The sequence below is a fragment of the Varanus komodoensis genome, unplaced genomic scaffold (genome assembly GCF_004798865.1).
Source record: "Varanus komodoensis strain SLA01 unplaced genomic scaffold, ASM479886v1 scaffold12, whole genome shotgun sequence".
NCBI classification, from domain to species: Eukaryota; Metazoa; Chordata; class Lepidosauria; order Squamata; family Varanidae; genus Varanus; species Varanus komodoensis.
Window position 1 is genome coordinate 13812954 of NW_025335349.1, and position 26494 is coordinate 13839447.

The 26494-nt window shown below is 39.1% G+C and overlaps 2 protein-coding genes across 3 annotated transcripts in view; both read right to left on the reverse strand.

Annotated features, from left to right (window-relative positions):
• Positions 1–3489: 3489 nt before the first annotated feature.
• Positions 3490–7391, reverse strand: LOC123019315 (cytochrome c oxidase subunit 6C-2). 2 transcript variants are annotated; one of them, XM_044422143.1, is made up of 4 exons: positions 7243–7391; positions 5104–5228; positions 4613–4737; positions 3490–3628 (listed from the first exon to the last, which is right to left on the reverse strand). In XM_044422143.1, exons 2-3 carry the CDS (start codon positions 5215–5217, stop codon positions 4618–4620), a joined length of 234 nt encoding a protein of 77 aa, XP_044278078.1. In that variant the 5' UTR covers positions 5218–5228; positions 7243–7391; the 3' UTR covers positions 3490–3628; positions 4613–4617. The 2 variants fall into 2 exon arrangements, with proteins under 2 accessions (XP_044278078.1, XP_044278077.1); XM_044422142.1 differs by having other exon boundaries at positions 3490–3626; positions 4600–4737.
• Positions 7392–14467: 7076 nt separating this feature from the next.
• Positions 14468–26494, reverse strand: part of RGS22 (regulator of G protein signaling 22) — a 90280-nt gene continuing 78253 nt past the window's right edge. The window contains exons 27-28 of the mRNA XM_044421460.1: positions 22166–22291; positions 14468–14544 (exon numbers count right to left, since the gene is read on the reverse strand). Of these exons, the coding sequence (XP_044277395.1) occupies positions 14468–14544; positions 22166–22291 (203 nt within the window). The remainder of the gene's footprint in view (positions 14545–22165; positions 22292–26494) is intronic.

Sequence of the window (26494 nt, forward strand, 5' to 3'; positions counted from 1 at the left end):
TGCAAGTTTACAGGTTATTAAAAATACTAGATGTTAACTAGTAATCAGAACCAAGACTTCTGCAAGTTAGTTAATGATGTCTGCATCTTCTGAAATATTCCAAGTAAGTTGTTATATATGGGTTTGTGTCTGCTAAATACTGCTACTATACAGTGCATAAGCAATGAAACGGAACCAAATTTTCTCTTCCTACATCAACCCTATCAACTATTATCTCCAATTTACAAAATTGGGAACGAAGACCAAACTTTAGTGGCTTGGCTAAGGCTGCCAAAGGAGATCCCAACTCAGCCAAGGTTTGGGGCAGGCTTCTAGGTTCTTTCCCACTGGTGGTATTCAAGGTGGTTCAATGTTAATTATACCTATCCATCCAGGTGCATTCTTATACTCCAGCTGTCTCATACTGTTGCCAGCTTTAGCTCTTAAAAAGTATATACGCCAGCTGCTGCTGAAATAAGCTAATGGCATTATTAGCTTATCTCAACGATGCTAACTGGACTACTCCATGAAAAGCAACTATACCCAGGGCTTTTTTTGTCATAGAACACACTGGAATGGCGTTCCGGCACCTTTTTTTGATGGATTTTCCAAGTGTTCATGAATTGTCCTATTGGGCATAGCAGATTGGCAGCAAAAATCATTAACATAGTGCCTGCGGGCTGCTTGTCGGCACTGATTGTCGGTGCTGATTGTGAGGGCGCTGCTCAGCTTGGGACGCTGCTGATTGGGATCGGTCGTGTGGTCGCGCCCTGAGTGCTTACTGCTGGCGGCGACCATTACGTTTATGTGTGTGTAGAGTGACTGGCTACATGCAAAAGGTAAGTTTTTTATTTCAAAAAAAGTAAACTGAAAATCTTTTTTACTGTAAAAGTATGAGCCCAAGACGTGAGTTCCGGCACCGTTTTTTTTTTTTTTTTTTTTTTACAAAAAGAGCACTGACTACACCAATATATTCCCCTGAAGTATACATATGTTAAGGGGTCCGAATTCAGCGACTTGACAATAACTTAGACTATGAATGCTGTATTAAAGCTGAAGAAATTTCCTACTAAGTATTTTCTTGCAACTTACCTCCAACAATTGACTGTGGAAGCAACATAAAACATTTATAGACTGCATTTCTATTAATACACACCCAAGACAAGCTAATGAACTGTAGAGAAGCAGCATTTACAGATAGAAAAAAATCAGTATTTCCCAATCCATGGTCTTGGGCACATACTTCATGCACCATAACCTAGTACATAATGGCAAATGCAGTTTATTTCACTACAGCATCTAAGCACTTTTCCAAGCAATAGTGTTAACCAAGTAATTCCAACTTCAAGCTTTCTTGTTAACATTTAACATTCATTTTACAGCCAAAATTGAAAGTGTCTAGAAAAAGGACACAACCTACTTTGCAAGCTAACATCATGAACAAGAGTTGTTTCTATATCTTATCCAATATGCTAAGGCTTTTTCTGTAATATTTGAATCCCAGCTCTATGTCCCACTTCTTCCCGCTTTAAGATTTGTAAAGGACAAGTTGAAACTGTGGCACTATCTACTGATCCAATCTAGAAAAGAAAAGTCTTTGGAGATTATCCCTCCCCTTTTGGAGGGAGAATGCTGAGCAGAAACTGGCTGATAGCTGAACTTGAACAAGTCAGGCAGAAGTTGCAGGGAGGAGGGCACAAAGACAATATGCACCTGAACGCAAAAGTTTATCACATTGATGCATTTCATTAGTATAGAAATGTGTATCCCATCCAAAAATGCTCAATTCACACAGGCTGAATTTGGATCAAAGCAAAATTGGTATAATCGAATGCGCAACACAACACAAACAAGTCTAAGCCCACTTTCCAGGATGCTCTGCACCAGACTTCACCAGCCTCACACCCTCAATCTTTTGCACAACTCTCAAGATTCCTCACCCCTGGCCATGACAGTTAGGGCTGACAGGACAAGGAGTCTACAACATCTAAAAGCACCAGATTTGGGAAGTCATCTTGCACATGCATGCATTTGGAGATCAACCTTGCTCTTTTCCCATTCTCCAAGTGTGCATGTAGTTATGTAAAGGGCAGGAAGCAGAAGGAATTTGTGGAAGAAGGAACAATATTGCATATGTATTTGCACACATGCTTCTGATGTGCATTCACCAACTGACTGCTATACAGCACAAAAGTTTCCCCTTTAAAACCAGTTATGCAAAGCAAGAGGCCTGAATGTTCAGAAGAGTAAGAAAAATTAACATTCACTAGATTCTTTTTGTGAAGGACACAGAACAGGAAGCTCCACAAAGGTAAGGGAATATGTTTTACACTACCCCAGATATATTAATTTCAATGGGAATAAATGCTTTAGGTTGGACCCATGGTACATTATCGAGGCAATCCTGAAAATTAGAAATACCATCAAATCCTCTTCCCTTACCATCAAGCAAACTCTTCATTAACCTTTGTTGCAGTGTTCTGATGCAGGGGTGGCCAAACTACAGGCTAGGGGGATCTACTTTCTTTTTCCATCCAAACACAAGAATCTGATGCAAAAGTCATAGATTTCCTTAATTCTTAATGTCCTGGTGTCCTCTAACAGTAGGGGGTTGGACTCAATGGCCTTCATGGCCCCCTCCAACTCTACTATTCTATGATTCTTAATTCTGGATTCAGCATACTTTAGGGAGGGGCTTTTTCCTGTGATGGTTAGCAAATGACAGGTGAGAAATCCTTACAAATCTACAGCAAGTGAACCTCAGAGCTCCTAGTAGATCCTGATCCAAAATTAAACCTAGTGGATCCCTCATTTGTACTGCCATCACACCTTCCCCAACAGAGGGATCTTAGGACTTCTATACTGAATCTTGAGGGCCACAGAAACATTTCAATTTCCAGCTAGAAAATAACTCCAACTATGGAGGTGTGGATCTGCATTCAGAGTACCTCACTCTGTCAGTGGTTTCTCCAAGGTTGCAAGAGTAACCTCCCAGAAAATGTTTAGGGGACATTGCTAAGGGAGTATAGGACACTGAAGCTAGGATATGACATACTCACACAGAGGTGAACTTTGCCTACACCTTCTTCCTGCCCTGCATAGGATATTTATTGTTTGTTTAGACCATTTCTATGCCGCCCCATTCACAAAAAGCCTCAGGGTGGCTTACAAGATAAGAATACTCATAATTCATGTAGGCTGAAGGATTAATGAACAATCTCATGGCACTGCACTTTTTAAATATATCAAGACAACTGAGAGGTAGTGTAGCAGTTACACTATTGGACTGGAGATCTAGGAGTTCTGGGTTCTAGTCCCCACTCAGATATGCAGTTCACCGAGTCCCTTTGGGGTCAGTCACAGACATAGCCTAACCTACCTCACAGGGTGGCTGGTGTGAGGATAAAATAGAGAGAAGGAGAACTGTGTAAGCTGCTCTGGGTTCCTTGCAAGAGGGAGAAAGATAGGGTATAAATGTAATATACTAACAATAACAACAACAACAACAGCAACTGGCCTTCTGTCTATTCTAACAGAAGTACTTCATTTAATGAGTGAAGGTACTGGATGACCAGCACTAAAGTAGATCATAAGGTACAGTTCAAAGAAACAGTGATGTTCAATTTTGCCAGATCTCCAAGGAGGGTCTGAAAGAGAAATACACAAGTTATAAAAACTAAGAATTTGTTCTGTTTACATATAAACATAATACAGTTATGGCATTAGTAAAGGCAAGACATTTATGCAGCATTGATTTTCACAGTGTGTAACGTATTTAGGAGTTTACAAACCAAACTGGACAAATATTAGAGATTGCTAGTGATGGGATGCATTCATGTTTACCATAGAAAGATACAGTTAACACCTGCACCACTAGGGTACAAAAGAGCTAATGACATGCTTTGAACAAGTGTGATTTGTAAAAGAACTGGAAAGCAAAAATCAGCAACACAGTTGGGGCATTCTAGAAAAGAAGCCAAATATTAGAGGATTTAAGGAGAACAGATGACAGTAACTAAAAGAAACAGACTATGAAGCAGGAGCAGAGGACAAATTGCAGTATGCTCACAATGAGTCATTAGTACAGATGTTGTCAAACATAAGAATTAAATGCAGACATTCAGACAACAACTCAATACATAAGAAAGTATTGAGGATGCAAAGCTAAGCTGATAAGTCATGCCACTGAAAATATGATTTGCATAATGAAGCCCTCCCAGTAGTTTAAAAAAAATATTGGGCCTATGCATTTATTATTGCCCTCACATAGCTTCCTTTGACAAACTCTGTTTCACACTATTTTCTGGTATGAAGATAGTTTCTTCATAATATTTTCTAAGAAGTTCAGTATATTATGAAACAGCAACACATTAAATACAGTTGCATTAAAATTGTAAAATTAATTTTTTTAAAAATAAAAAATACAACTACATACTGTTTGCGCCTTCATTCTATTCTCAATTGTCAAATACATGATGTTCTATATAACTCAGAAGATATATTCTGGCTACCTACTTTGACCCCCTAGGGTATGACAGATTACACAGTTAAACACCCATATCTAACAAAAATAAAACATTCCTTGAGAAAATTAAGCAATAAAAGGTTTTCAAAAACTACCTAAGTACCAGCTTGTGATTATTTGATTTGCGTAGATTCAAAGACTCCAGTTTTCGCCATAGCCTCAAACTCCTTCATGGCATCATAGTTTTTATAGAAGTCTTTATAGGCTCTCTTCCTGGGCTCAGCCACGCCAAACTAAAGATAAAAAGACAAAATTGAAAACTTTCAAAAAGATAACAGTTTACCTAGAAATAGTCAAAATTAGGTTCGGGCTTTGGCTATTATTTGATCTCATGCCAACTGTATAAAACAATATTTTACAGTGCACAAACTCAGGGGCTACAGTGCTTACAAAATATTAACCATTTGACAAAATGGTTCTATATTGCTAGAAGAGTTGCACCTCTTAATTAAGGCTACAATCCTGTACCCATTTACCTGGTAGCAAGCCATATTAAAGCTGATGGAATTTATTTCTGAGTCAATGTATATAACACTGTGCCATTAACATACAGAAACTGACCTCCCACATACTGATTTCTTAACCCAGCAAAAACTGACCTTGTACATAGATGCTACTCCCAAACAGAAGACAATTCCCAATACAGCGTGTCTTCTCAGACGTTTGGCCAGAAGGCCTCTCATCTGTGGTTTGGGTAACAGAGCACCTGACATGATGCTTCCTTCTGAAAAAGAAAAAAACAGGCCTTACCACCACTGTAACTTCACTAAGATAAACCAAGAAAAACCACAAGAATAAAGATTAGGTTATTTAAATCACCAAACCAACCATTCGCAACAACAGGTTCTTTAGATGTACTGGACTATAAATCCCATCATCACTGATCATCGGCCATGTTGGCTGTGACTGATAGGTTTAGGGTCAAAGATAAAGCCTATGCAGCCAAATTTCAAAGAAGAGGAAGAGTAACTTATATAGTTGCCCAAATTCCTAGGAAATATTCTGTTTCTAAGAGTTGCTTCAAATATCTAATAACAAGTATTCATACAAAATATATTCCTCCCTTTCCTTTTCCAATTATTTCCCCTGTATTTGTAGATTTGATTTTGAACCACGTGCTTTTGAAAATAAGCACTATCTGGAACACTGGGAAGAAACTAACCATAAATGAATCTATTATTGTATTATAATACTTCCCCTTCTCTACAGAACTCAAGTTAGTGTGGTCGTTCTCTCTTTCATCCCAATAACAATCCTAGCATTCGCAGTCACCAAGTAAACTTCGTGATTCAGCAGGTCTAAGGCCAACACTTTATCTTCTGCTCCATACTTACCATCACCATTTGCCCCTTGTTTCTACTTCTAAGCCTAAAAAGTGCAACTGCCTAACGAAAGGCTGGCAAAGTACTGAAAACGTTTGTTTCATGCTTTGGCAAAACCCCAATTTCTTTCTTGTTAGCATTCATAAGTTTTGCAATTATAGGTTTCCCTTGAAACTCACATAAAAGTTTACCAAAAATAAACATAGACAGTTATTTTTTTTCTAAGACACACAACTGAAGCTAAAGTGCAGCCTCCTCTGTTGCAAAAACAATGCAGAGAGGAAGCATGTGATGAGAAACATCACGAGATGAGCATGAAGGAACAGAGAATCATGCACTCAAGATAAAACCAATGGGTTTCCAACGGTTTGCAAGGCACTTGGTACAAAATTTGTGGAATGGACTGCCACACCCACTTTGCATTTGCTGATCTTACTTAAGCACAGAAACATAGACAGCTAACTTCTGCAGGACAGCCTGTGACTTCATGCATCCCACTACAGTGGCACTTGCTGGAAGCAGCTATCCAAGGTTTCAGGCCTGATTAAATACTGTTTAAGCAAGGGGCGGAGCTGGCAGCTAAACAGCGTGGAGCTCACAACGGAAGGCTACTGCCAGAGGTGGTCTTACCACCAAGGGCCAGGCAAAATTCTTGCCCAGCGACAGGAGAAGTGAAGAATACACTCCCACTGCAGTCCTCATGGGCACTTCCAGCATTCCACCGGGCAACATGAATCCCTCTGGGGAGAGGCCAAGGCGGAAGGGCAGCAAAAGGGAAGCCTCACAAGAGAGTCCCTAATAGAATGGAACACCACCACTACGTCAGGCCATAGAATAAGGAGTGGCCCTTGAGCTTTTACTCAGAGCTCAAGGGCCACTAGTGGCACGTACTTCAGAGTAAATCTGAATAAGGTAGTACCATAATCAGGGAATTTGTTGCATTACCACTATTCAGGCCTAGGGAAAAAAAGAATCGTTGAACTTGGTGGTCGAACTTATTTCTGAGTAAGCCCGCAAAAAACTGCACAGTAAGACCGAAATCCTGCACAAAACATAAGAGAAAGGCCTACAACTGCCATCAACTCCAGCTAGCATGCGCAATGGGAGAGATTACGGGAGCTATAGCCTCAAACATTTGGAAGGCGCGAACTTGCCACAGAGGACCGCGACTTCCGCCTCCATCGTTCGCCAAGCTCGTTCTTAGGCGCGTTGGCAGACAGAGAGGCCTCACCGAGCCAGGCCTCCTCCCAGACGCTGCCCAGTCCATGCCTAGCAGCACCCCTACCCTTCGGCCCAACAACCACCCCTCCCCTCGCGGCCTGAAGGGCGTTTAATGGTCTCTTGCAAGCAGCGACGGCGGGAAAGGGCTAAGAAAATCGAGGCGGGTGGGGCCGCGAAAGCGAAGGCAACACTCACGTCTCGCGGCAAAGTCGGGAAAGACGCCGCCTCGCTCTGGCCCGAGGAGCCGATGTTGTCCTTCCTCCTTCACCTCTAGATGCCGCAGTTTGGGGCCGCGCACGCGCACCGCGGCAAAAAGCCTCGGCTACGGCGAGTCGTTCGGTTCACAATTGATGGAGAGTTCGACTCGCCGCTCCATCTCCACGCGCGGAGGGGGCGGGACTAATTGTGGCGAAGGCGTGCAACAGAGGGAGTCTTTCGAAGTTAGACTGAAAACTTGTAAGATTGGCTGCGGATTTGTATCTGTTGACTCAGGAAAGAGAGCTGCAGTTACTGTCGCTTGCTTCTGAATTCGGTGGCCTTGTAAGCGGAGCAATTTATTCGTTATTGCTATTCACTCAGGAAAGCATTTCATTGTTATGATTACGTTGCATTTATACCCTGCCCTTTTTCCTCCAGTGAGGAACCAAGGTGGCTTACATAGCATCCTATTATCATTGCAACAAAACCCCGTGATATAGGTTACGCAGAGCATGAATGATTGCCCCAGTGAGCCTCATCGCCGACTCAATCCCGGATCTCCCAGGTCCCCAGTCAAGCACTCGAATCACCACACCTCCTTGTTCCATTGAACTCGGTAGTAGCGCACCTATAAGAGCCAATGCATTGCAAATTTAGACGGGAAAAATGCCCTACAACTCTGGGGATGCTGAGAGTTGTGGGCCTTCTTTTCTGTCTAAACTTGTATAGATAGCACCTTTAAGCTCTGAAGCCTCCATCCTTTATTCAGTTTATCAAAGAGATGCACGTACACTTTCAGACAAATCAGTGTGCTAGTATTGGCATATTGATTATTTTAAAAATACAGGCATTCTGCTACAGTTGCTATGGATAGCATTTGCCCAGTGCTAGTGGGGGTAAGGATATTCCAAGTCTTTTTAGAATTGGAAACCCTCTGATTTGGAGCCCGTCTTCCCTGAGCCCTGATATGTGGAGACCGTAAAGAGTCCTGAAGGAACATTTTTCTTATAATGGGGCTGAGCCCTGGCATGAATTAAGCCCTGGCTTTCCCAGTAGATAACAGCAAAACATGACATTTGTACAACCATGCAAAATAAGGTTTAGGGTGTAATCCTTTGCACCTTTAGGCAGAAAAAAAGCATTTCAAGTCCAACATTCCCCAAACATCCAATTACAACTAACTTGTTCCACTGGTTTCAAGGGGATTTTTCATGAGTGATCTTTGCTGGAGCTAGGATTTTATTAGTTCACATTTATGCCATGTTAGGATGTTCTAGACTTTGGATAGCTTCAGAAAGCCCTGAGCCAGTAGCAATCTCATAAAATTTGTTATCCTAGGCACTAGTCTGAGTTGATTTTTTTAAAGACCAGTTGCTAACATTGTATATGCCACAGTCTAAATCAGATTCACTTCTTTTGTCTGAGCCAGAGGAATTCATGACAAACTTTTGCCTTAGAGTTGAATTAAGTCGAATCATAAGAATTAGGTGTTTTTAAAAGGCAGTTAAATAAAACAGATATAAGAATGACATTTATTAAATTAATGGTATCATGTCATGTACACCATCTGTGTGCCACAATGGTACACACTAACTTGAAACAAATAGATTTTTTCCCCAACTTTTGCTATCTTACATGTGATCACTCTTCTTTTCTAGTGATATGAATTCCTTGTTTCTATTACTAAAAGTAGTCTGACAGCAACATTCTTGGTAACATTATTGGTTTTTAGGATTTAGGTAACTCTTATCATGGCATCATAATGAAGGAGAAAGAAAAAGGAATCAGTTTGCAAACCTCCAATACATCAGGCTTTTTAAAGTTCAGACTATACTTGGCATCATTTCTTTTTATTGCAAAATAGCCTGTTTCTACTTTATTGTTTTGTTAGAAAAGAATCTAATTAAGAAATAGTGGGTCTCATGTTTCATCTGTGTTGACATGTTTGAACTTAATGATTAACAAAACTGGCAATAGATAACAGTGTAAACAATCCTATTTAAACACATTTTGATTAAATGCATTTTCCTAAGGCACCCTGGGCTACCTTCAGTATGTTATGATATGTATACATAATGCAAAAAAACTGGCATCTTCTACTTTCCACCCCCAAGCAGAAGGTAAGAGATTGCTTCAATCTGTAGCTTCCATCCCGGTATTAATTAGCTTGTCTCACCAACTAGAGCTGTAATATATATAAATGAAATTCTAGAAAGGCATCAGCAAGAACAAGATGTTGAAGCCAAATGGAAAACATGAGCCAGTAAAAAGGCTGAACCAGTAGAAGTGCAAGCTTAGCCTTTGAAGTTGTTTCAAGAACTGCATGCTTTAATTTGAGGGTAATCGTATAATGATGGATAGAAACAAAAAATGCAAGAACAGTCTTTGTAACATTTGGATCAACTAGAGATGAATCAATGTGTTGATGGTTACCAGTGATTGCTAGAGCCATTGAAAGCATTAGTCGTTGTTAAGTTGGATTTTTAATTGCTGACTGGAGAAAGATATTTGAGTGTAGAAAGAGTGCAACTTTCCAGTGCGTTTTTATGGGTTAAAGCACTGAGTTTAATAGAAAGTTTTGCTGAAATAAACCCAGATGATCTTGGTGGTTTGACAAATAATAATAAACCTGAATTTGTTTCTATCAGATGTTTACATAACTCAGCCATCATAATGTGCCTGTTTGCAGTCAATATACCATGAAAGTAAATTAATGATGATTGCTCATTGCCAAACAACTTACACTGTCATTTTATGAATTGCTCTTTTAGACCATGTTCATCTGATCATGTTAAATCCAGGTTAAATATTCCATATAAATAGTCTTCTTATTATCCCTGACTCCTATTTTCTGGTGCAATCACATAAACATCTGGAGCTTGTTTATAGTTCTAAGTCAGACCATCTAACTAGAGATGCTTATGATTTAACCTTACAAAAAGTAAGATATATTCTTAAACTCTTGCCACCTGTTTCAGAGATGGAAGTGACCATCTTCTTCTGGGAAGTTAAAAGCAATTGTTCTTAGATGAACAGTTGGGTCCATACTCGACATTTTGTGAGAAAGCAGCACTGGAATCCAGTAGAGGTTCCCCTATGAAAAGAATGATTCCTTTTCCCCCTTGCACTACCTCTCATGCTGGTTTAGAATAAACTCCAGCCTTTCAGAGCAACTTCACAGGATTGCAGGGAGAGGGGAAATCAAAGATTGCTAACCTGCTCCTCTCTTCTAGTGCAAGCAGAACTCCACTAAGTGCTACTCTGGATCCAACCCAATGAATCACAGAGTTCAGAGGATAAGCAAATGTAATCTAATCCAACCCCTAGTCAATGCTGGAAGTAATCTGTTAGGGCATGCCAGATCAGTGACCATCCAGTCTGTACTTAAAAACCTCCACCTTCTCAAGCAGTCTGTTCTACTGTCAGTTAGTACATACCATAAAGAAAAGTTTGCCTTTTAAATATTTTGTAATTCAGTGAACAGTAGCAAAGAAAACATAAAGTTATACCAGCTTCATAGCTCTTGATTCAATATATACATTATAGCATGTTTCAAAGATGTTATAAGAATTAAGCCATTCTCATTTATTTATTTTTGTAGGCTTACTCAATGTCCACTTGCCTCATAAAACTTGATGGAGATAAACAATCAACAATGGATAAGTCCTCTTCATGATGAGTCATGTATCAAGCTAGACTTCTACACATATCTGATCAATTTATGTCAGCAATAAAGGGCAACCAGTTTTCTTAGCTGTTTTTGTTTCTTTGCCCTCTGAAGGATTTGACTTCCTAAACAATTTTTCTCCCAGGGCGATCCCTCACACCTGTCACTGTTCTTGTTATGTGCTATTGGGAAATCTCCAACTTACAAAGACCCTGTGAACGAGTGGCCTCCAGAATGTCCTGTCTTTGACAGCCCTGCTCAGCTCTTGTGAATTCAAGGCTGTGGCTTTCTTTATAAAACCAAACCATTCTCATATTTGGGCTTCCTTTCTTCTTCTACCTTCACCTTTCCCTAGCATTATTCACTTTTCCAGTGAGTCTTACCTTCTCATGATACGCCCAAAGTACTCAGCCTCAGTTTTGTCATTTTGTTTCTAGGAAAAGTCCTGGCTTGATTTGATCTAGGGCCCACTTGTTTATCTTTCTGTTGATCCAAGGTATTTGCAAAGCTCTCCTCTAGCACCATGATTCAAATGCACTCATTTTCTTTAGCTTTCTTTATTGTGCAGCTTTTACACCCATACAAAGTGATTGGGAATACAATAGCATGGATGAATAACATGGATTTATTGTTGCTTTAAAATGGGATTGTACAAATTCATGTAGGAGATGGCTATATGTACGAGCACCAGTATCAGAGTATGCCTGGGTATACCAGTTGCTGGGGAACATGGGCATGACGAGTGTGTCATACTTGTTTCCTGCTAATTGAAATCCTGCAGCAGCTGGTTGGCCACGGAGTGAACAGAATGCTAGACTAGGTTGACTAGATCCAGCCCAGCTCTTATATTATAAACTACCAGAATCAAACATAGCATTGCATACTTAGTGTATTAGTGGCCAACATGTTCATACTCAACATATTCAAATATTTGCTAAGCAGGAATTAGAAAGCTATATTGAAGAACAAAACAATAAGGCCTGCGGAGTCTATGGTCATGTCTTTTTTTTTTTTTTTTTTTTTTTGGTGACTTAAAAAAATTCATATATAGCCATCAGAAAAGTAACACTTTGTATTTAGAATAAACTGTGAGACACATGGAATTTTAAATTATAAATTAATAAGTGCAGTCATTATAGAAATCATTACATACATGTATAGATTTACATTACCATTACATTTGGCCTTCTAATAAGCAATTGATTGTCAAGCCCTTTTGTCAGTCAAACTAACTGCACAATTCTCTCTATACTTTGTTGTTGTTAGTCGCGAAGTCGTGTCCGACTCATTGCAACCCCATGGACACCATTCCTCCAGGCCTTCCTGTCCTCCACCATCCCCCGGAATCTACTTAAGCTCACACCAACAGCTTCAGTGACTCCATCTAGCCACCTTTACTCAGAAGTAAATCACCCTGTGGTAAATGAGGCTTACTGTCAGGTAAATAAGTATAGGAATGCAACCTTATTTGGATATATAAGTATAGGATGTAGATATGAGTATAGGAATGCAACCTCATTTGGATATATAAGCTGTATCCCATAAACAAAAACAAAATAAACAATATCAGAGTGGACAAAACTCACTCCATTTCTAACAGATACATACTTTTCTTCTTGGTTCTAAATGCATATAGTTTGGAGAGGGCACAAACTGAAGAACTTAGATTTTTTTTAAAAAAATGCTTGAATGTAAATGAATGGATGAATGAATGAATGAACAGCAATGAGATTTAAGTTCAAAAGTACAGCTATCAAAGCTCTTTTCTTAAATGGATACATGATACATGTATGTATCTGACACAGAAATTGACTATACATTAATAGTGATGCAACCATCAATGGCCAGTTACTAACCATTTCTACTCAGAAGTAATCTCCTGTGAGTAGGGCACTTTCTCACAGGTCAATGGATCTAGAAATGAAGACTAAATGTACTCTGTATTTAACAATCTCTGATGAAAATGCTACATTTTATTAATAAGACTAGGCATTCATAGAGCAGTTCTTTGTGATCAGAGACAATTTGGACCTGACAAATTAATTCACAAATGCAGTCTGATTAAAGCAACAACAATAAAACACTTTATCCTGAAGCAAAGATGATAGACTTGAAACTTTCAAATTGAAATTGAAACTTTTTGAATACAAAAAACTGCACCAAGAGTGCAATCAAATAATAGTTATATTTGGTATCACAGACATAACATTGTATCTATAAACAGTTAAAATAAATGTATCAGTCTCTATGTAAAGCAAGACTTTGTTTTGTTTTAAATTACCAGTTAACCCCAAAAGCTATGGTGGGAAATCAAATGTAAAAGAATTTTAAGATCTTTCATTCCAAGGAAGGGAGTTGAGCACATGCTTCATTCTAGCAGAGAAAACAAATGAAGATGTGCTTTATAGTGCAGTTTCATAACCACACTCCTCACTGTCTTTTGATTGTACGTGGATACTTGGCCATTAGCTAGATATGATAAACACCAGCATTAATCTGTGAAGTACTCAGGCGGATTCGAATACTGATAAAGTAACGAATGAATTACAGCCAGTCATGCAATATTCTACACATGCACATGCAATTACAGCCCCTTTATGACAAGACATTCACTTACACCACCTCCATCAAGGCCATGAGGGAAACAGTTGTTTTATTGCATGGATAGATATAATTCTGCAAAGCTGGATATTATTCATGTAAAGTTTTATCCACTCTGACATCTCTGGATAATGTCCTCAAGTTCACCAAGTATGAATCAGAACAGAGCTACTGAATAAGATAAACAGACTCATTCATTATTCCATGCTTGAGAGTATAGCAGAGAACACAGAAATAGAGGGCATATGAAATGGCTAAGAAAGTAAACCAAACTGAAAAATTGAGTATACAGTTTTATATTGCATATACTTAGCTGAATACCATCTCACCGTCATCAGAAAGTATACCTACAGGCTCTTTTATATATGGTCTTGATTAACTGCTTTAGCACTTTTTACTGAAAGAGAAAAGAGACTTTCCACATGACAAAACAGCCTGCCAATATAGATGAATCTGAAGCAAATAATTAGTACTAAATTCTTCATCATTTAAGTGGCATGGTAAGAAAGAAAGATCAAATACATTTGGCTTCTCCAGTGCAACCACTCCAACTAAATTATCTGTAAGCTATAGTAAATATGAATTGTAACTTCAAAGCAAGGCATCACACACTGACACAGTGCTTGCAGGGAATTGCCTTCCCCAGAAGTTCCTGCAATTTACAAACCCTGCCTATTGAATTATGGCCCTGTTCTGTGCTCCTGCTAATGGCCATTCAGTATACTAGAAAGCAACAGGTAACTTTGTGTCTCAGGAAGCAGAAGCACAACACTACCCATGGACCTTCTGCCAACATAATTCCCAAATGTCTGCAGGCAGTGGCAGAACAATATCACTGCTACCGCCCTCAGTCCTTCATATGAGATCCCCTAATCTTGGCTTTGAGTTGCAACAAGATGAGTATTTCAAAGGGAGTTGCTCATATGTAGCTACTGGTTCAGACTACTGGTCCTTCTACTTCAGTCTTGTCTTGCACTGATTGGCAGTATCTCTGATTTCAGACAGCTGAATATCACTAACAGAGTGTATCACTAAAAAGGTCAAGGCCAAAGGTCAAGATTTCTTTACATACACCAGAAGCAGGAGACCAGCTAGGGAAGCAGTTGGACATCGGATAATAATAGAGTTAAAGGAGTACTAAGGAGAATAAGGAGATTGCAGAGACACTGGATGGATTATGTTCATCTGTCTTCACTGCAAAAGATACAGAGCAGATACCTGTGCTTGACCTGACACTTTTAGGAAGGGAATCTGAGGAATTAAGCCAATAGGACAAATTTAAAGTTAATAAATCACCACCAGACCGAAATGTCATCCTAGAGTTCATAAAGAAGTCAAAGATGAAATTATTCAACTACTAAAAATATGTAGTATATCTCCAAGATCAGTGTCTAAAGCGGATTTTTTTTTTTTTAAGAAATATCCGGGAAATTGCAGGCTGCTTAGCTTAATGTTGGTTTCAAGTAAATTGGTTGAAAGCATTATTAACAATAAAATCTGTAAGCTTATAGAAGGACAAGCCCTACTGAGAAAAAATCAAGATGACTTCCACAAAGGTTAAGTCCTGTCTCACTAACCTTTTAGAGTTCTATTAGAGAGTCAATGAATATGTGGACAGGGGAGATCTGGTAGACATTGTTTACTTGGACTTCCAAAAGGCTTTTGACAAAGTCCTCCACCAAAGATTCCTGAGGAAGCTAAGAGAAGAGGTCCTCCTTACAGATCAGTAACTGGTAAGCAAAGAGTAGGAATAAAAGGTAAATTCTCTCAATGGAGGGATGTAATCTGTTGGATTCCATAGAGATCTATATTGGGACCGATGGGTTTTAACATATTCACATGTTAAATGGAGTGAAGTGGCTAAGTTCAGTGATATGGAGTTAGGAGTGGGCAGTGAAGTGGCTAAGTTCAGTGATGACGTCAAAGTATTTGGAGAAGAGTGAAGTTGTGAGGAGTTCCAGAAGGAACTGTTCAAACTGGGAGAATGGGCATCATCTAATGTACATTAAAGCAAACAGTCCTAACTTTGGGTATAGGCTGATGGGATGGTCAAGAAAGAGATATTGAAGTTGTGGTGGACTGCTTGATAAAAATGTCAACCCAATGTGTGGTTGTTGTGAAAAAGGCAAACTGCATATTAGAATAATGAGGAAAGGAACTGAAAATAAAATATACTTGGAATGGTGTGTAATATTCTAGTCACTGTACCTATAAAGGATATTGTAGATTTGGAGAAAGTGCACAAAAGGCGACTAAAATTATCACCGAGAGGGTTGAACATTTCCTCTAGGAGTAAAGCTAGGACTGTTTAGCTTAGAAAAAATTGATATGGTAGAGGTGTTCAAAGTTATGTGTAGTGTGAAGAAAGTGGATAGTGAAAGATTTTTCTCCATCTCTCATAATAACAGACCCTAGAGTCATCCTCTGAAGCTGACTAATGGGTGATACAGGACAGATAAAAGGAAGCACTTTCTTACACAGCACATTGAATTGACTGCCTCAAGATGTAGTGATGGCCACCAATTTAGATGGCTTTAAAAAGGTATTTTATAAATGTATGAATAGGCTATCAGCGGCTACTAGCCCTGATGGCATTATGCTTCCTCCCATATCAGAAGCAGTATGTCTATGTACACCAGTTGAAGAGAACATGGCCAGGATGGTGCTATCAAACATATGTCTTATTTGTGGTTTTCCAACAGGCAGCTTACTGCCCACTCTGTGAACAGAATCCTGGACTAGATGGACCCTTAGTTTGATTCAGCATGGCTCTTATACTCATAGCCTTTTCCAGCCCTACCTGGGATGTCAGGGATTGAACATGGAAATTTCTGCATGCAAACTGTATACCATATTATATATGTACTATATACCTTATAACCCTTCTCTTACAGATGGTTTACCACCAACTTGATGGACAGTCCTCCCTTCCCAAATGAAAAAGTACCAGTAAGTAATAGCACACCCAACTTGGTGTCCCCCAGATGTGTTGGACTACAATTCCCAGTGCTTTTTTTGTCATATAACACACCGGAACAGAGTTCCGGCACCTTTTTTCGACAGATTTTCCAAGTTTTAAAAGTAACTTTTGAAAGTTTGATGTTTGGTCCATGTGGATTTGAATCGCCCTGTCAAGCGTAGCAGGTTGGCGGCAAAATAATTAAAACGGTGCATGTGGACTGCTTGTGTGTCGAATCCGATGCATGCGTACTTCGTCCGTGCTGGTTGTGATGGCGCTGCTCAGCTTGTGGCGCTGCTTGGCTTGTGATTGGTCATGTGGTCGCGCACTGAGTGCTTACTGCGGGTGGCAACTGTTACGTTTCGTTACAGAACTGACGTGTGTGCGTGTACAGTGATTGACTACGTGCGAAAGGTAAATAATTTCATGAGTTCCGGCACCTTTTTTCTTACAAAAAATGCACGGACAATTCCTATCATCCTCAGACAGCATAGCCACTTGTTCTGGGAGCTGTAGTCTAGCACATCTGGAGGACACCAAGGTGGAGAAGGGTGTAGTAGTGTAATATAGAAGGCAAAGACTCCATTGCTACTGAACAAACTTGAGCTGGTTTCTCCTCCATTGCTGGCTTTGTTAGAAGGTGGCTGTTAATCTTCTCTGACAATTAGTTCAAGGGTTGCCCACATTAGTTTATTTCTAATACAGATGATCCCCAGAGTTGCTGCAAATCCATATTTTCTTCACTGCATTCCTTACTTAAAGTTTTGAGTTCCTGGAGGGGAAGAAAAACCCCACAGCATTAATATACCATGCAATTGTGACAAATATTTCATATTTGCAAGAAAGAAAAGGAACAGGAAATTCTAAGTGTTTCTACCTGTGAATTTCTAATCATTAAAGATATCTATCTATCTATCTATCTATCTATCTATCTATCTATATGTCTGTTCATGCCTAATGTTAAGAATGCTTTCTTTACCTTTAGCACTTGTTTCATAGCCTGCAAATATGGCAGAAATAGTTTCTCAAACATGCAGTGACATAGTTTTTTAAAAATACTAAAGGAGCAGTATTGCACTCTCCCAGTTCAATGCTAAGGAATCTAAAGCGCTATTGTGGGGCTTACCTTAGGCAATCTGTGTTTTTGTATGCAGCATACAGTAACCACCCTGTACAACATATGGACCTTTAGATCCATTCATAGACTCATTGGCTATGGTGTTCGGGCTGAGAGAGTTGCAGTCCAAGAATTTCTGGAGGGCCACCTGTGTTCTTAGGCCACCTCACTAAGAACTTATGAAAATTCCCTTAGCTGCAGAAATGGCAGGATTGCTGCCATCAATTGAACAAGAGGACTCGGGGATCTTACAGAAACAAATGCATTGCAGCACAGGAAAGTGGTATCTGGATACTCACAAATTAATCCCACTAAAGTCAACTGGATTTACTGATCCATGCACTTAGTATTCTAGTCTTGCAGCCCAATCTTGTGAAGGTTTACTTGGGATGGACAGCTCCTAGCACTACCAGTCAAAAGGCATTGTGGAACTATTCTGTTTCTCCCTCCTTAATGGGCATGTGTGCATGTGATAGGTCGTGGGAAAACACAGGACAGCTATAAATAACATCTCAACCCCTTATAAAATTTCATTAATGTGGCAGAAAAATTATGCAATAGCACAATAAAAGTCTTCTCCAAAAGCACAATTGGCACAGTGTTCAGGGGGCTTCTTCACAAATAAAGCATGTACAAGATTGAAGACTTCAAACAGCCACTCAATTATATACATCGACTTCACCAGATGACCAATACAGAAATAAAATTGATTGTGTAATTAGGAGAAGGTGGAGAAGAGTTATTCTTGCTGCCAAAACAAGACCAGGAGCAACTGCAGTAGTGACCATCAGCTCTTAATTTCAAAAATCAGAGTCAAGCTAAGAAATACCAGTAACAGAAACGTAGTGCCAAAATACTTAAGTAACATCTCTGAATAATTAAAAGTCCACGTAAAAACCATTACTAAACTCACTTCACCAGGAGCCAGAAGAACTGTGGACTGAAACCAGAGACATTACTAGGGAAGAATGCCAAAAGACAATTCTTGCAGCAACTAGAAAGAAAAGGCCTATATGGGTGACAGAAAAAACTCAATTGCAAAGGACAAGCAAGAAGCAAAAGCACATGGTGACAGAAATAGGGTCAGAATCCTGAATGCAACTTCTCAGCAACTTCTATGTAGAGACAAAAAGACCTATTACAATGATCAGTATGCAAAGAAATGGAAGAAAGTAACAGAAGAGGGAAAGCAAGAGACCTTGTCCAGAAATCCAAGAAATCAAAGAGAAATTCAAACCTAGGAGTGCTAAAAGATAAACAATTATCTGGACCCATTTCAGTCCGGCTTCAGACCCGGGTACGGTACTGAATCTGCCTTGGTCGCCCTGTACGATGACCTGTGCAGGGAGAAGGACAGGGGGAGTGCGTCCCTGTTGGTTCTCCTGGACCTCTCAGCGGCTTTCGATACCATCGACCATGGTATCCTTCTGGATAGGCTGGCGGGATTGGGGGTCGGAGGCACCGCTTTGCGGTGGTTCCGCTCCTATCTCAACGACCGATTCCAGAAGGTGGTGTTGGGGGACTATGGCTCTGCGCCATGGCAGCTTTGCCATGGGGTACCGCAGGGTTCCATTTTGTCCCCTTTACTGTTCAATATCTACATGAAACCGCTGGGAGAGGTCATCAGGAGGTGTGGGCTGCGGACCCATCAGTATGCTGATGATACCCAGCTCTACCTCTCGTTTTCCACCAATCCAGGTGAGGCAGTGGCTGTACTGAACCGGTGCCTGGCCGAGGTAATGGGCTGGATGAGGGCCAATAAACTGAAGCTCAATCCAGACAAGACGGAGGTCCTGTTGGTTGGCGGTTCGGGCTTCGGAGAAGGTGACCTGAACCTTGTCCTGAATGGGGTTGCACTCCCTCCTAGGGACAAGGTCCGCAGCTTGGGAGTGCTCCTCGACCCGGAGCTTTCACTTGAAGCTCAGGTGACAACAGCGGCGAGGAGCGCTTTCCTCCAGCTTCGGCTGATTCATCAGCTGCGCCCCTACCTGGAGTACGACTGCCTTGCAACAGTGACTCATGCGCTGGTGACTTCCCGTCTTGACTTCTGTAACGCGCTCTACGTGGGGCTACCCTTGAAGACGGTCCGGATACTTCAATTGGTTCAGAATAGAGCTGCCAGGCTGCTGACGGGGACTGGACGTTATGTTCACATGACACCAGTTCTCCGTCAGCTTCACTGGCTCCCCATTGAAGTCCGGGCCCAATTCAAGGTGTTGGTAATGACCTATAAAGCCCTAACGGCTTGGGTCCTGGTTACCTGAAGGAGCGCTTACATCCATATTTGCCCAGTCGCCCCCTGAGATCGGCGGGAGAGGCCCTTCTCCGGGAGCCCTCCGTGAGAGAAATTAGGAGGGTGGCTACTCGGAGAAGGGCTTTCTCAGCGGTGGCGCCTAAGTTATGGAATGCGCTCCCCAGAGAGGTCCGCCTGGCGCCGTCGTTATTTGTTTTTCGGCGCCAGGCTAAGACCTTTTTATTTAAGCAACATTTTAAATGTTAAATACAATTGAATTTTATCTGGCCAGGGCGGCTTATTTTATAATGTGAGTTTTAATTAAGATTATTTTATATGGATTTTAACTTGTTTTATCTATGTTGTAAGCTGCCCCGAGGCTTCGGCGAATGGGGCGGCATAAAAATGTTTTAATAAATAAATAAAATAATAAATAAATTATACAATCTGACCAGGAGAAAATAAAGAGGTGGAAAGAATATACAGAAGAACTAAACATAAGAGATGAAAGGATGACAGACTCCTTTGAAGCAGAATCTTTTGAAGAGCCTGCAATATTAGAAAGCAAAATGAAAGCTGCTCTGTCCGAAAGCACCTGGAAATTCTAACAAAAGTATGTTAACAAATACAGAAAACGAATCAGTGGCCCACAGAGTGGAAACATTCAATATACAAGGGTTCTTTTAAAAGTTTCTGCATTTTTTAAACTCTATTTATTAAGAATTTCAAAAACAAATTCTTTTTTTTTTTTGGTAGAACATCACTTTTCTACATAGTCACCTTCCTTTGTGAAGCATTTTTCCCAGCATGGTACCAACCTTTTAATGCCATCCACAAAAAGTATACAAAATATATTTTAAAATATCAAATATATAAGTTTGAAAATTTTTAAACCCCTTGTACATTCCAGTCCCCAAGAAAGGAGATACAAATGAGTGCAGCAACTATAGGACCATTACACTAATTTCCTATGCTAGAAAATTGATGCTCAGCACTTTGCAACAAAGAATACTACTTTATATGGAGTAGTAAAGATAACATCACAAGAACATGTTAGCTACTGGAGTACACCAAAAATTCCAAAAGAAGATCAGTTTCTGCTCAGCAGAATACAGCAAAGTCTTTAACTGTGCAGATCACAAGAAGCTATGGATGGTCTTGAAAGAAATGGGTGTGTCTGAGCACTTGAGTGTCCTGATGCATATGCTGTATCACAGACAAGAAGCTACAGTTAGGACAAAATATAGCGAAACAGAATGGTTTCCCATAGGCAAAGGTGTCAGACAAAGATGTATTTTATCTTCCTATCTGTTCAATCTGTACACAGAACATACCAAAAGGAAAGCTGGATTAGATTCAGAGGAAGGAGTGAGAATAGGTAGAAGAGTATCAATAATTTAAGATACACTGATGATACTATACTACTGGCAGAAAGCAGCAATGACTCGAAATGGCTCCTGTTAAAAGTGAAAGAAGAAAGTACAAAAGTAGAACTGCAGCTAAATAGTAAGTAAACAAAAATCATGTCCACAAAATAATTGCAAAACTTTACTGTTAACAGTGAAGAAATCAAAACGGTGACAGATTTCACATACCTCAGTCATCAATTCAAAGGGAGACTACAGCCAAGAAATTCAAAGAAGACTTGGAAAGGCAGCGATGAAAGAACTAGAAAAGATCATCAAGTATAAGGACTATATAATTTCACTGGTGACCAAGGTCAAGGTATTCCATATTATTGCATTCCCAATCACAGTGAATGGATGTGAAAGCTGAACGGTGAAGAAAGTTGACAGGAGGAAAATTGATGTGCTGGAAACATGGTGCTGGAGGAAAGTTTTACAAATATCCAGGACTGAGAGAAAGACAAACCAGTGTGTCCTAGATCAACTCAAGCCAGAGCTTTGCTTAGAAACAAAAATGATAAAACTGAGGCTGTCATATTTTGGGCACATAACAAGAAGGAAAAACTGCCTGGAAAGACAATCAGGAAAAGTCAAAAGCAGAAGAAAAGGCGTACCAAATATGAGATGGATTGACCCCATAAAAGAAACCACAGCCTTGAATATACAAGAGCTGGACAGGGCTGTCATTGATATAACTTTCTGGAGGGCTTTCATTCATTGGAGATAATTTAATGGCACATAACCAACAGAAACATTTGGTCATCTTCTTCTGCCTTCAACTTTCCATAGCATTACTGACTTATCCAGTGAGTCTTTCTTCTCAGGATGTGCTCAAAGTACCGTATGTCAAGGAATTTGTATTAACAATAGGAAATTATAATTTACTGAGCATCTAATGACATGAATTATAAACTGGAGAATTAATCAACCCCCTTACTTTCATTGTCTTTGGGCTGATATGGATGTTGTTGTTTTACAAAAGTTGAGGTAAAAGCTGATGGCCGACTGTGTTTTTCGGAGATCCTTGAGTTATCACTCCTCAGTGTGAGAAAGGATGAGAGACCTGAATTATAAACAAACAAAAACTGAAAGGAGTAGAAGCGGACAAAACTTTCAGAAAACAATGTGTTAAGAAATGCAGTTAATTTTTTGCGGTCAGCATAACAGAATGCATAAGACATGGCCAAGATCAAAAGATTAGGCACAATGATGCATGAGATGTGTGTGCCAAAATGTTGCAGCATGCAGTATCACAATCTAGCCATTTCATTCACTGGTTTTCCATTTTGTTCCCCAGCATTCAGTCACAACCCTGTGGCCATGAGCACACCAAGTCCCCATTGGACTGTTTTGCTGGAAAGGAACAAGAGAAGGTCTCCCCTTATTATTTTTATTTTTGTATCTCTGAAAACTCTGGGGTTTCTCCAAGCTCCCTTACACTAAACACTTGTGTGTATGTGGTTCAGCTTTGACTATATAAGCTGCATCACTCAGCTCTGAAACAGAGGGAATATTACATGCTTATGAGAATATTAGTTTAGCATCTGCAATGTGGTTGGTGTGGAGAACCCAGAGGGGTCATGGCTACAGTCCTGACAAATGTTAACTCCATATAAACAAATTTTATCTTTTTAAATATTTATATCATTGGCAGCATCCAAACTTGCTGGTACTCTGGAGTCATTCATCTAAAATACTCATTTTGGTATTCCATGAAAGCTTCTGCCATAATATATCTGTTAACCCTCAAGTAGTTGGACCTGTCCAGTGGAAATGCTGTTTATTGAAGGCCTTCCTGAAGAAGCTTGCCTTAAGATAGCTTATTAAAACAGTTTTACTATTTAAAGATTTTCACTGAATACAGTTTTTAATTCCACTGGGTCTGATCCAGGCATAGGAATATAATCCTGTCCATTATTATTTGAGAGTAAGTCTGAGTGGACAAGCACAGGGTTGTACTGTAAATAATTGCATTGAAATCAGTGTGGAAGTAAGGTGAAAAATAAGTAGATATGTATATGTACATATATACATATATAGTTATATAATTTTTCTTAAATATGGCTACAAAAAGAGAAGGGAGAATTGAGTTCCTCTCCTTAAATGTTAATGGACTGAATGGACCCGCTAAGAGAAGAAGGGTTTTGCCCAACTTCAAAAACGAAAATTAGATATAATTTGTTTACAAGAAACACATATTAAGAAGCAAAGTGTTAAACTTTTGGAATGTTTAAAACTGGGAAAATTGTTTGTATCTACTTCTCAAAAGAAAAATGATCTAGCACTCTATGTTAAGGAAAAACTGGAACCTAAATTTATTCTTGCTGATGAGGAAGGTAGAATTCTGATGGTTGAAATTACAATTAAACGGAAAAAAGTACTTTTAGTGGCAATATATGCGCCAAATGATCATCAGGAGACTTTTTACCAAAAATTACACATGTTACTTCTACAAGTGGATTTCCAGACGATGTGTCTAATGGGAGATTTTAATGCGATTGTGGATGAACAAATGGATTATAAGAATGTTAGTAAAGGAAAAAAGGGTAGGAGGATACTCCCAAAGTCCTGCTCTAACATGATTGAGGAATTTAGACTGACAGACGCTTGGAGGCACAAAAACCCATCTTCTGCCAAATACTCTTTTTACTCAAATAGACATAGGCTGTGGTCTAGAATTGATATGGTTTGGATAACTCCAGACTTAGTACCAGATCTGATAGAAGCTGAAATAGAGGCAAATGTCTGGGCAGATCACAACCTGGTATTCTTATCACTAAAAGGAACCCAGATGGAGCCTAGATAAAGCCTGGTTAAAAGATTAAAAATTCGCAGAAAAGATGAATAAGGAAATGCAAGTATTTTTTCAAATAAATAAACCAGAAGAAACTCTTTACAGAATGTCTGGGATACAGCCAAAGCCTATGTTAGAGGAGTGATAATAACATAGTCAGCACAAATAAATAAAAAGAAAAAACAAGAGCGAGCTCTGATAGTAGAGGAATTGATGAAATTGGAACAAATGCTGCAGGAGGACCATCAAAACAAAGTCTTAAGTCTCAGCTGGATATTTTAAGGCATAAGTTAAACCTTTTGGATACAAATGAGCTTAGTAAACAAATGAAATTGACCAAACAGAATTTCTTCGAAAATGCTAATAAACCAGGGAGATGGTTAGCACATAAAGTTAAGAAAGAAAAAGAGAAAAGGTTGATCGTGAAATTGAAAGACAGAGAAGGACAGCTACATTCACAGGGTGCACAAATCAAGAAAATAGTGGAAGACTTTTTTACAAAGCTTTATCAGAAGGAGGAGATTTCAATCAAGAAAGTTAAAGAATATATTCAAAAGGGAAAGTTACCAAAACTACCAGAGAAATATCAAAAATTATTAAACCAAGAAGTCACGATCACGGAAGCAATAGAAGCAATCAAGCAACAAAAGAATTACAAAACTCCTGGCCCGGATGGACTACCGGCCGAGTTTTACAAATCTTTCGAAGCAATTTTTGCTACACTCTTAAAAGACATATGTAATGAAGCATTGTTAAATACTAAGATACCGACTACTTGGACCGAGGCAAATATCACATTAATACCAAAAGAAGATATGGATGTAGCACAGATTCAAAATTACTGACCTATATCACTATTAAATGTGGATTACAAAATTTTTGCTTCCATACTCTCAGAAAGATTAAAGAAGTTATTAGTAGACTTTATCCATCCAGACCAGAATGGCTTTTTGCCAAAAAGACAAATGAAGAATAACCTGAGAACTATCTTGGATATTTTAGAATATTATGAGATACATACCAAAAAACCAATGGCCTTATTGTTTTTAGATGCCCAAAAAGCCTTTGATAATGTTAATTGGCAGTTTATGAAACAACAGATGATTCAAATGGAGTTTGGTGAAAGATTTATGAATGCGATATCAAGTATTTATCAAAAGCAATCGGCCAGGATCTTAATTAATGGAGGACTTTCAAACCCTATAGAGATTCAAAAGGGCACAAGACAAGGATGTCCTCTGTCACCCCTCTTGTTCATTATGACTTTAGAGGTACTGATCAGATGTGTTAGGGATGACGAGGACATCAAAGGAACTAGAATTAGGGAAGAAAGTTATAAATTGCAAGCATTTGTGGATGATCTGGTTTTTATAATGGAGGAACCTTTTTCAACAATGCCCAAACTTCTACAATGGATTGAAGAATATGGTGAAGTTACAGGAATGAAAATAAATAGAGAAAAAACAAAATTGTTAGTTAAAAACCTTACGCGAGAACAAAAAGAAAGATTCCAGGAACAAGTAGACTTGCAGATTGTTAAAAAGGTTAAATACTTGGGAATCTATCTTACAGCTAAATGTACTACCTTGAAAGAAGACAATTATGATAAATTATTGAAGGATATTAAAGGCTTTTTGGAAAAATGGGCCACTTTACAATTATCTTTGATGGGAAGAATAGCTCTTGTCAAAATGAATATATTACCTAAACTTTTGTTTTTGTTTCAAATGATTCCCATAAAAATTGATAAAAAATTCTTTGATGACTTAAACTTTCATATCTTGAGGTTTATCTGGAGAAAAAAAAATCAAGGATTAAATTAAAAATGCTTCAGGAAGCTAAAAGAAATGGAGGTTTTGGTCTTCCTGATTGGATGTTGTATTATCAAGCGTCTGTTTTAACTTCGTTAAAAGAATGGGTAACGTTGCGAAATAAAAGAATTTTGTATCTTGAAGGTCATGACTTGCAGACGGGATGGCATGCTTATATGTGGTATGAAAAAGCTAAGTCACATGGATCCTTCCTGAGTCATTTTATTAGAAGATCTTTAATGTCAGTGTGTGAAAAACTAAAGCTAAAACTGTATAATAAGTTACCAAGATGGCTTTCATCTATGGAAGCTTTTGTATATCCAAATGTATTGAACTTTGAAAAGATCATAAGATATGGCGATATTCTGGATAAGGATGGTGGCCTGAAACTGGAGCAAGAAATACAAGAACAGGGACTTAATATTTCCTGGTGGTATAAGGTGCAGATGCAATCAAGATATGCTAAGGATTGTAAAACATGGGGGTTCTATAGAGACCTAACAGAATTTGATCAAGTGATGCTTAAAACAGATGAGAAAATTATTAAAAGACTATGATTTTTTACTTGACAGGAAAATGGAAGAACAGGTTAAGGAAACTATGATAATATGGGCACAAAACTTTGGATTTAATGTTGAACTAGAAAAGTGGCAAAAACTAT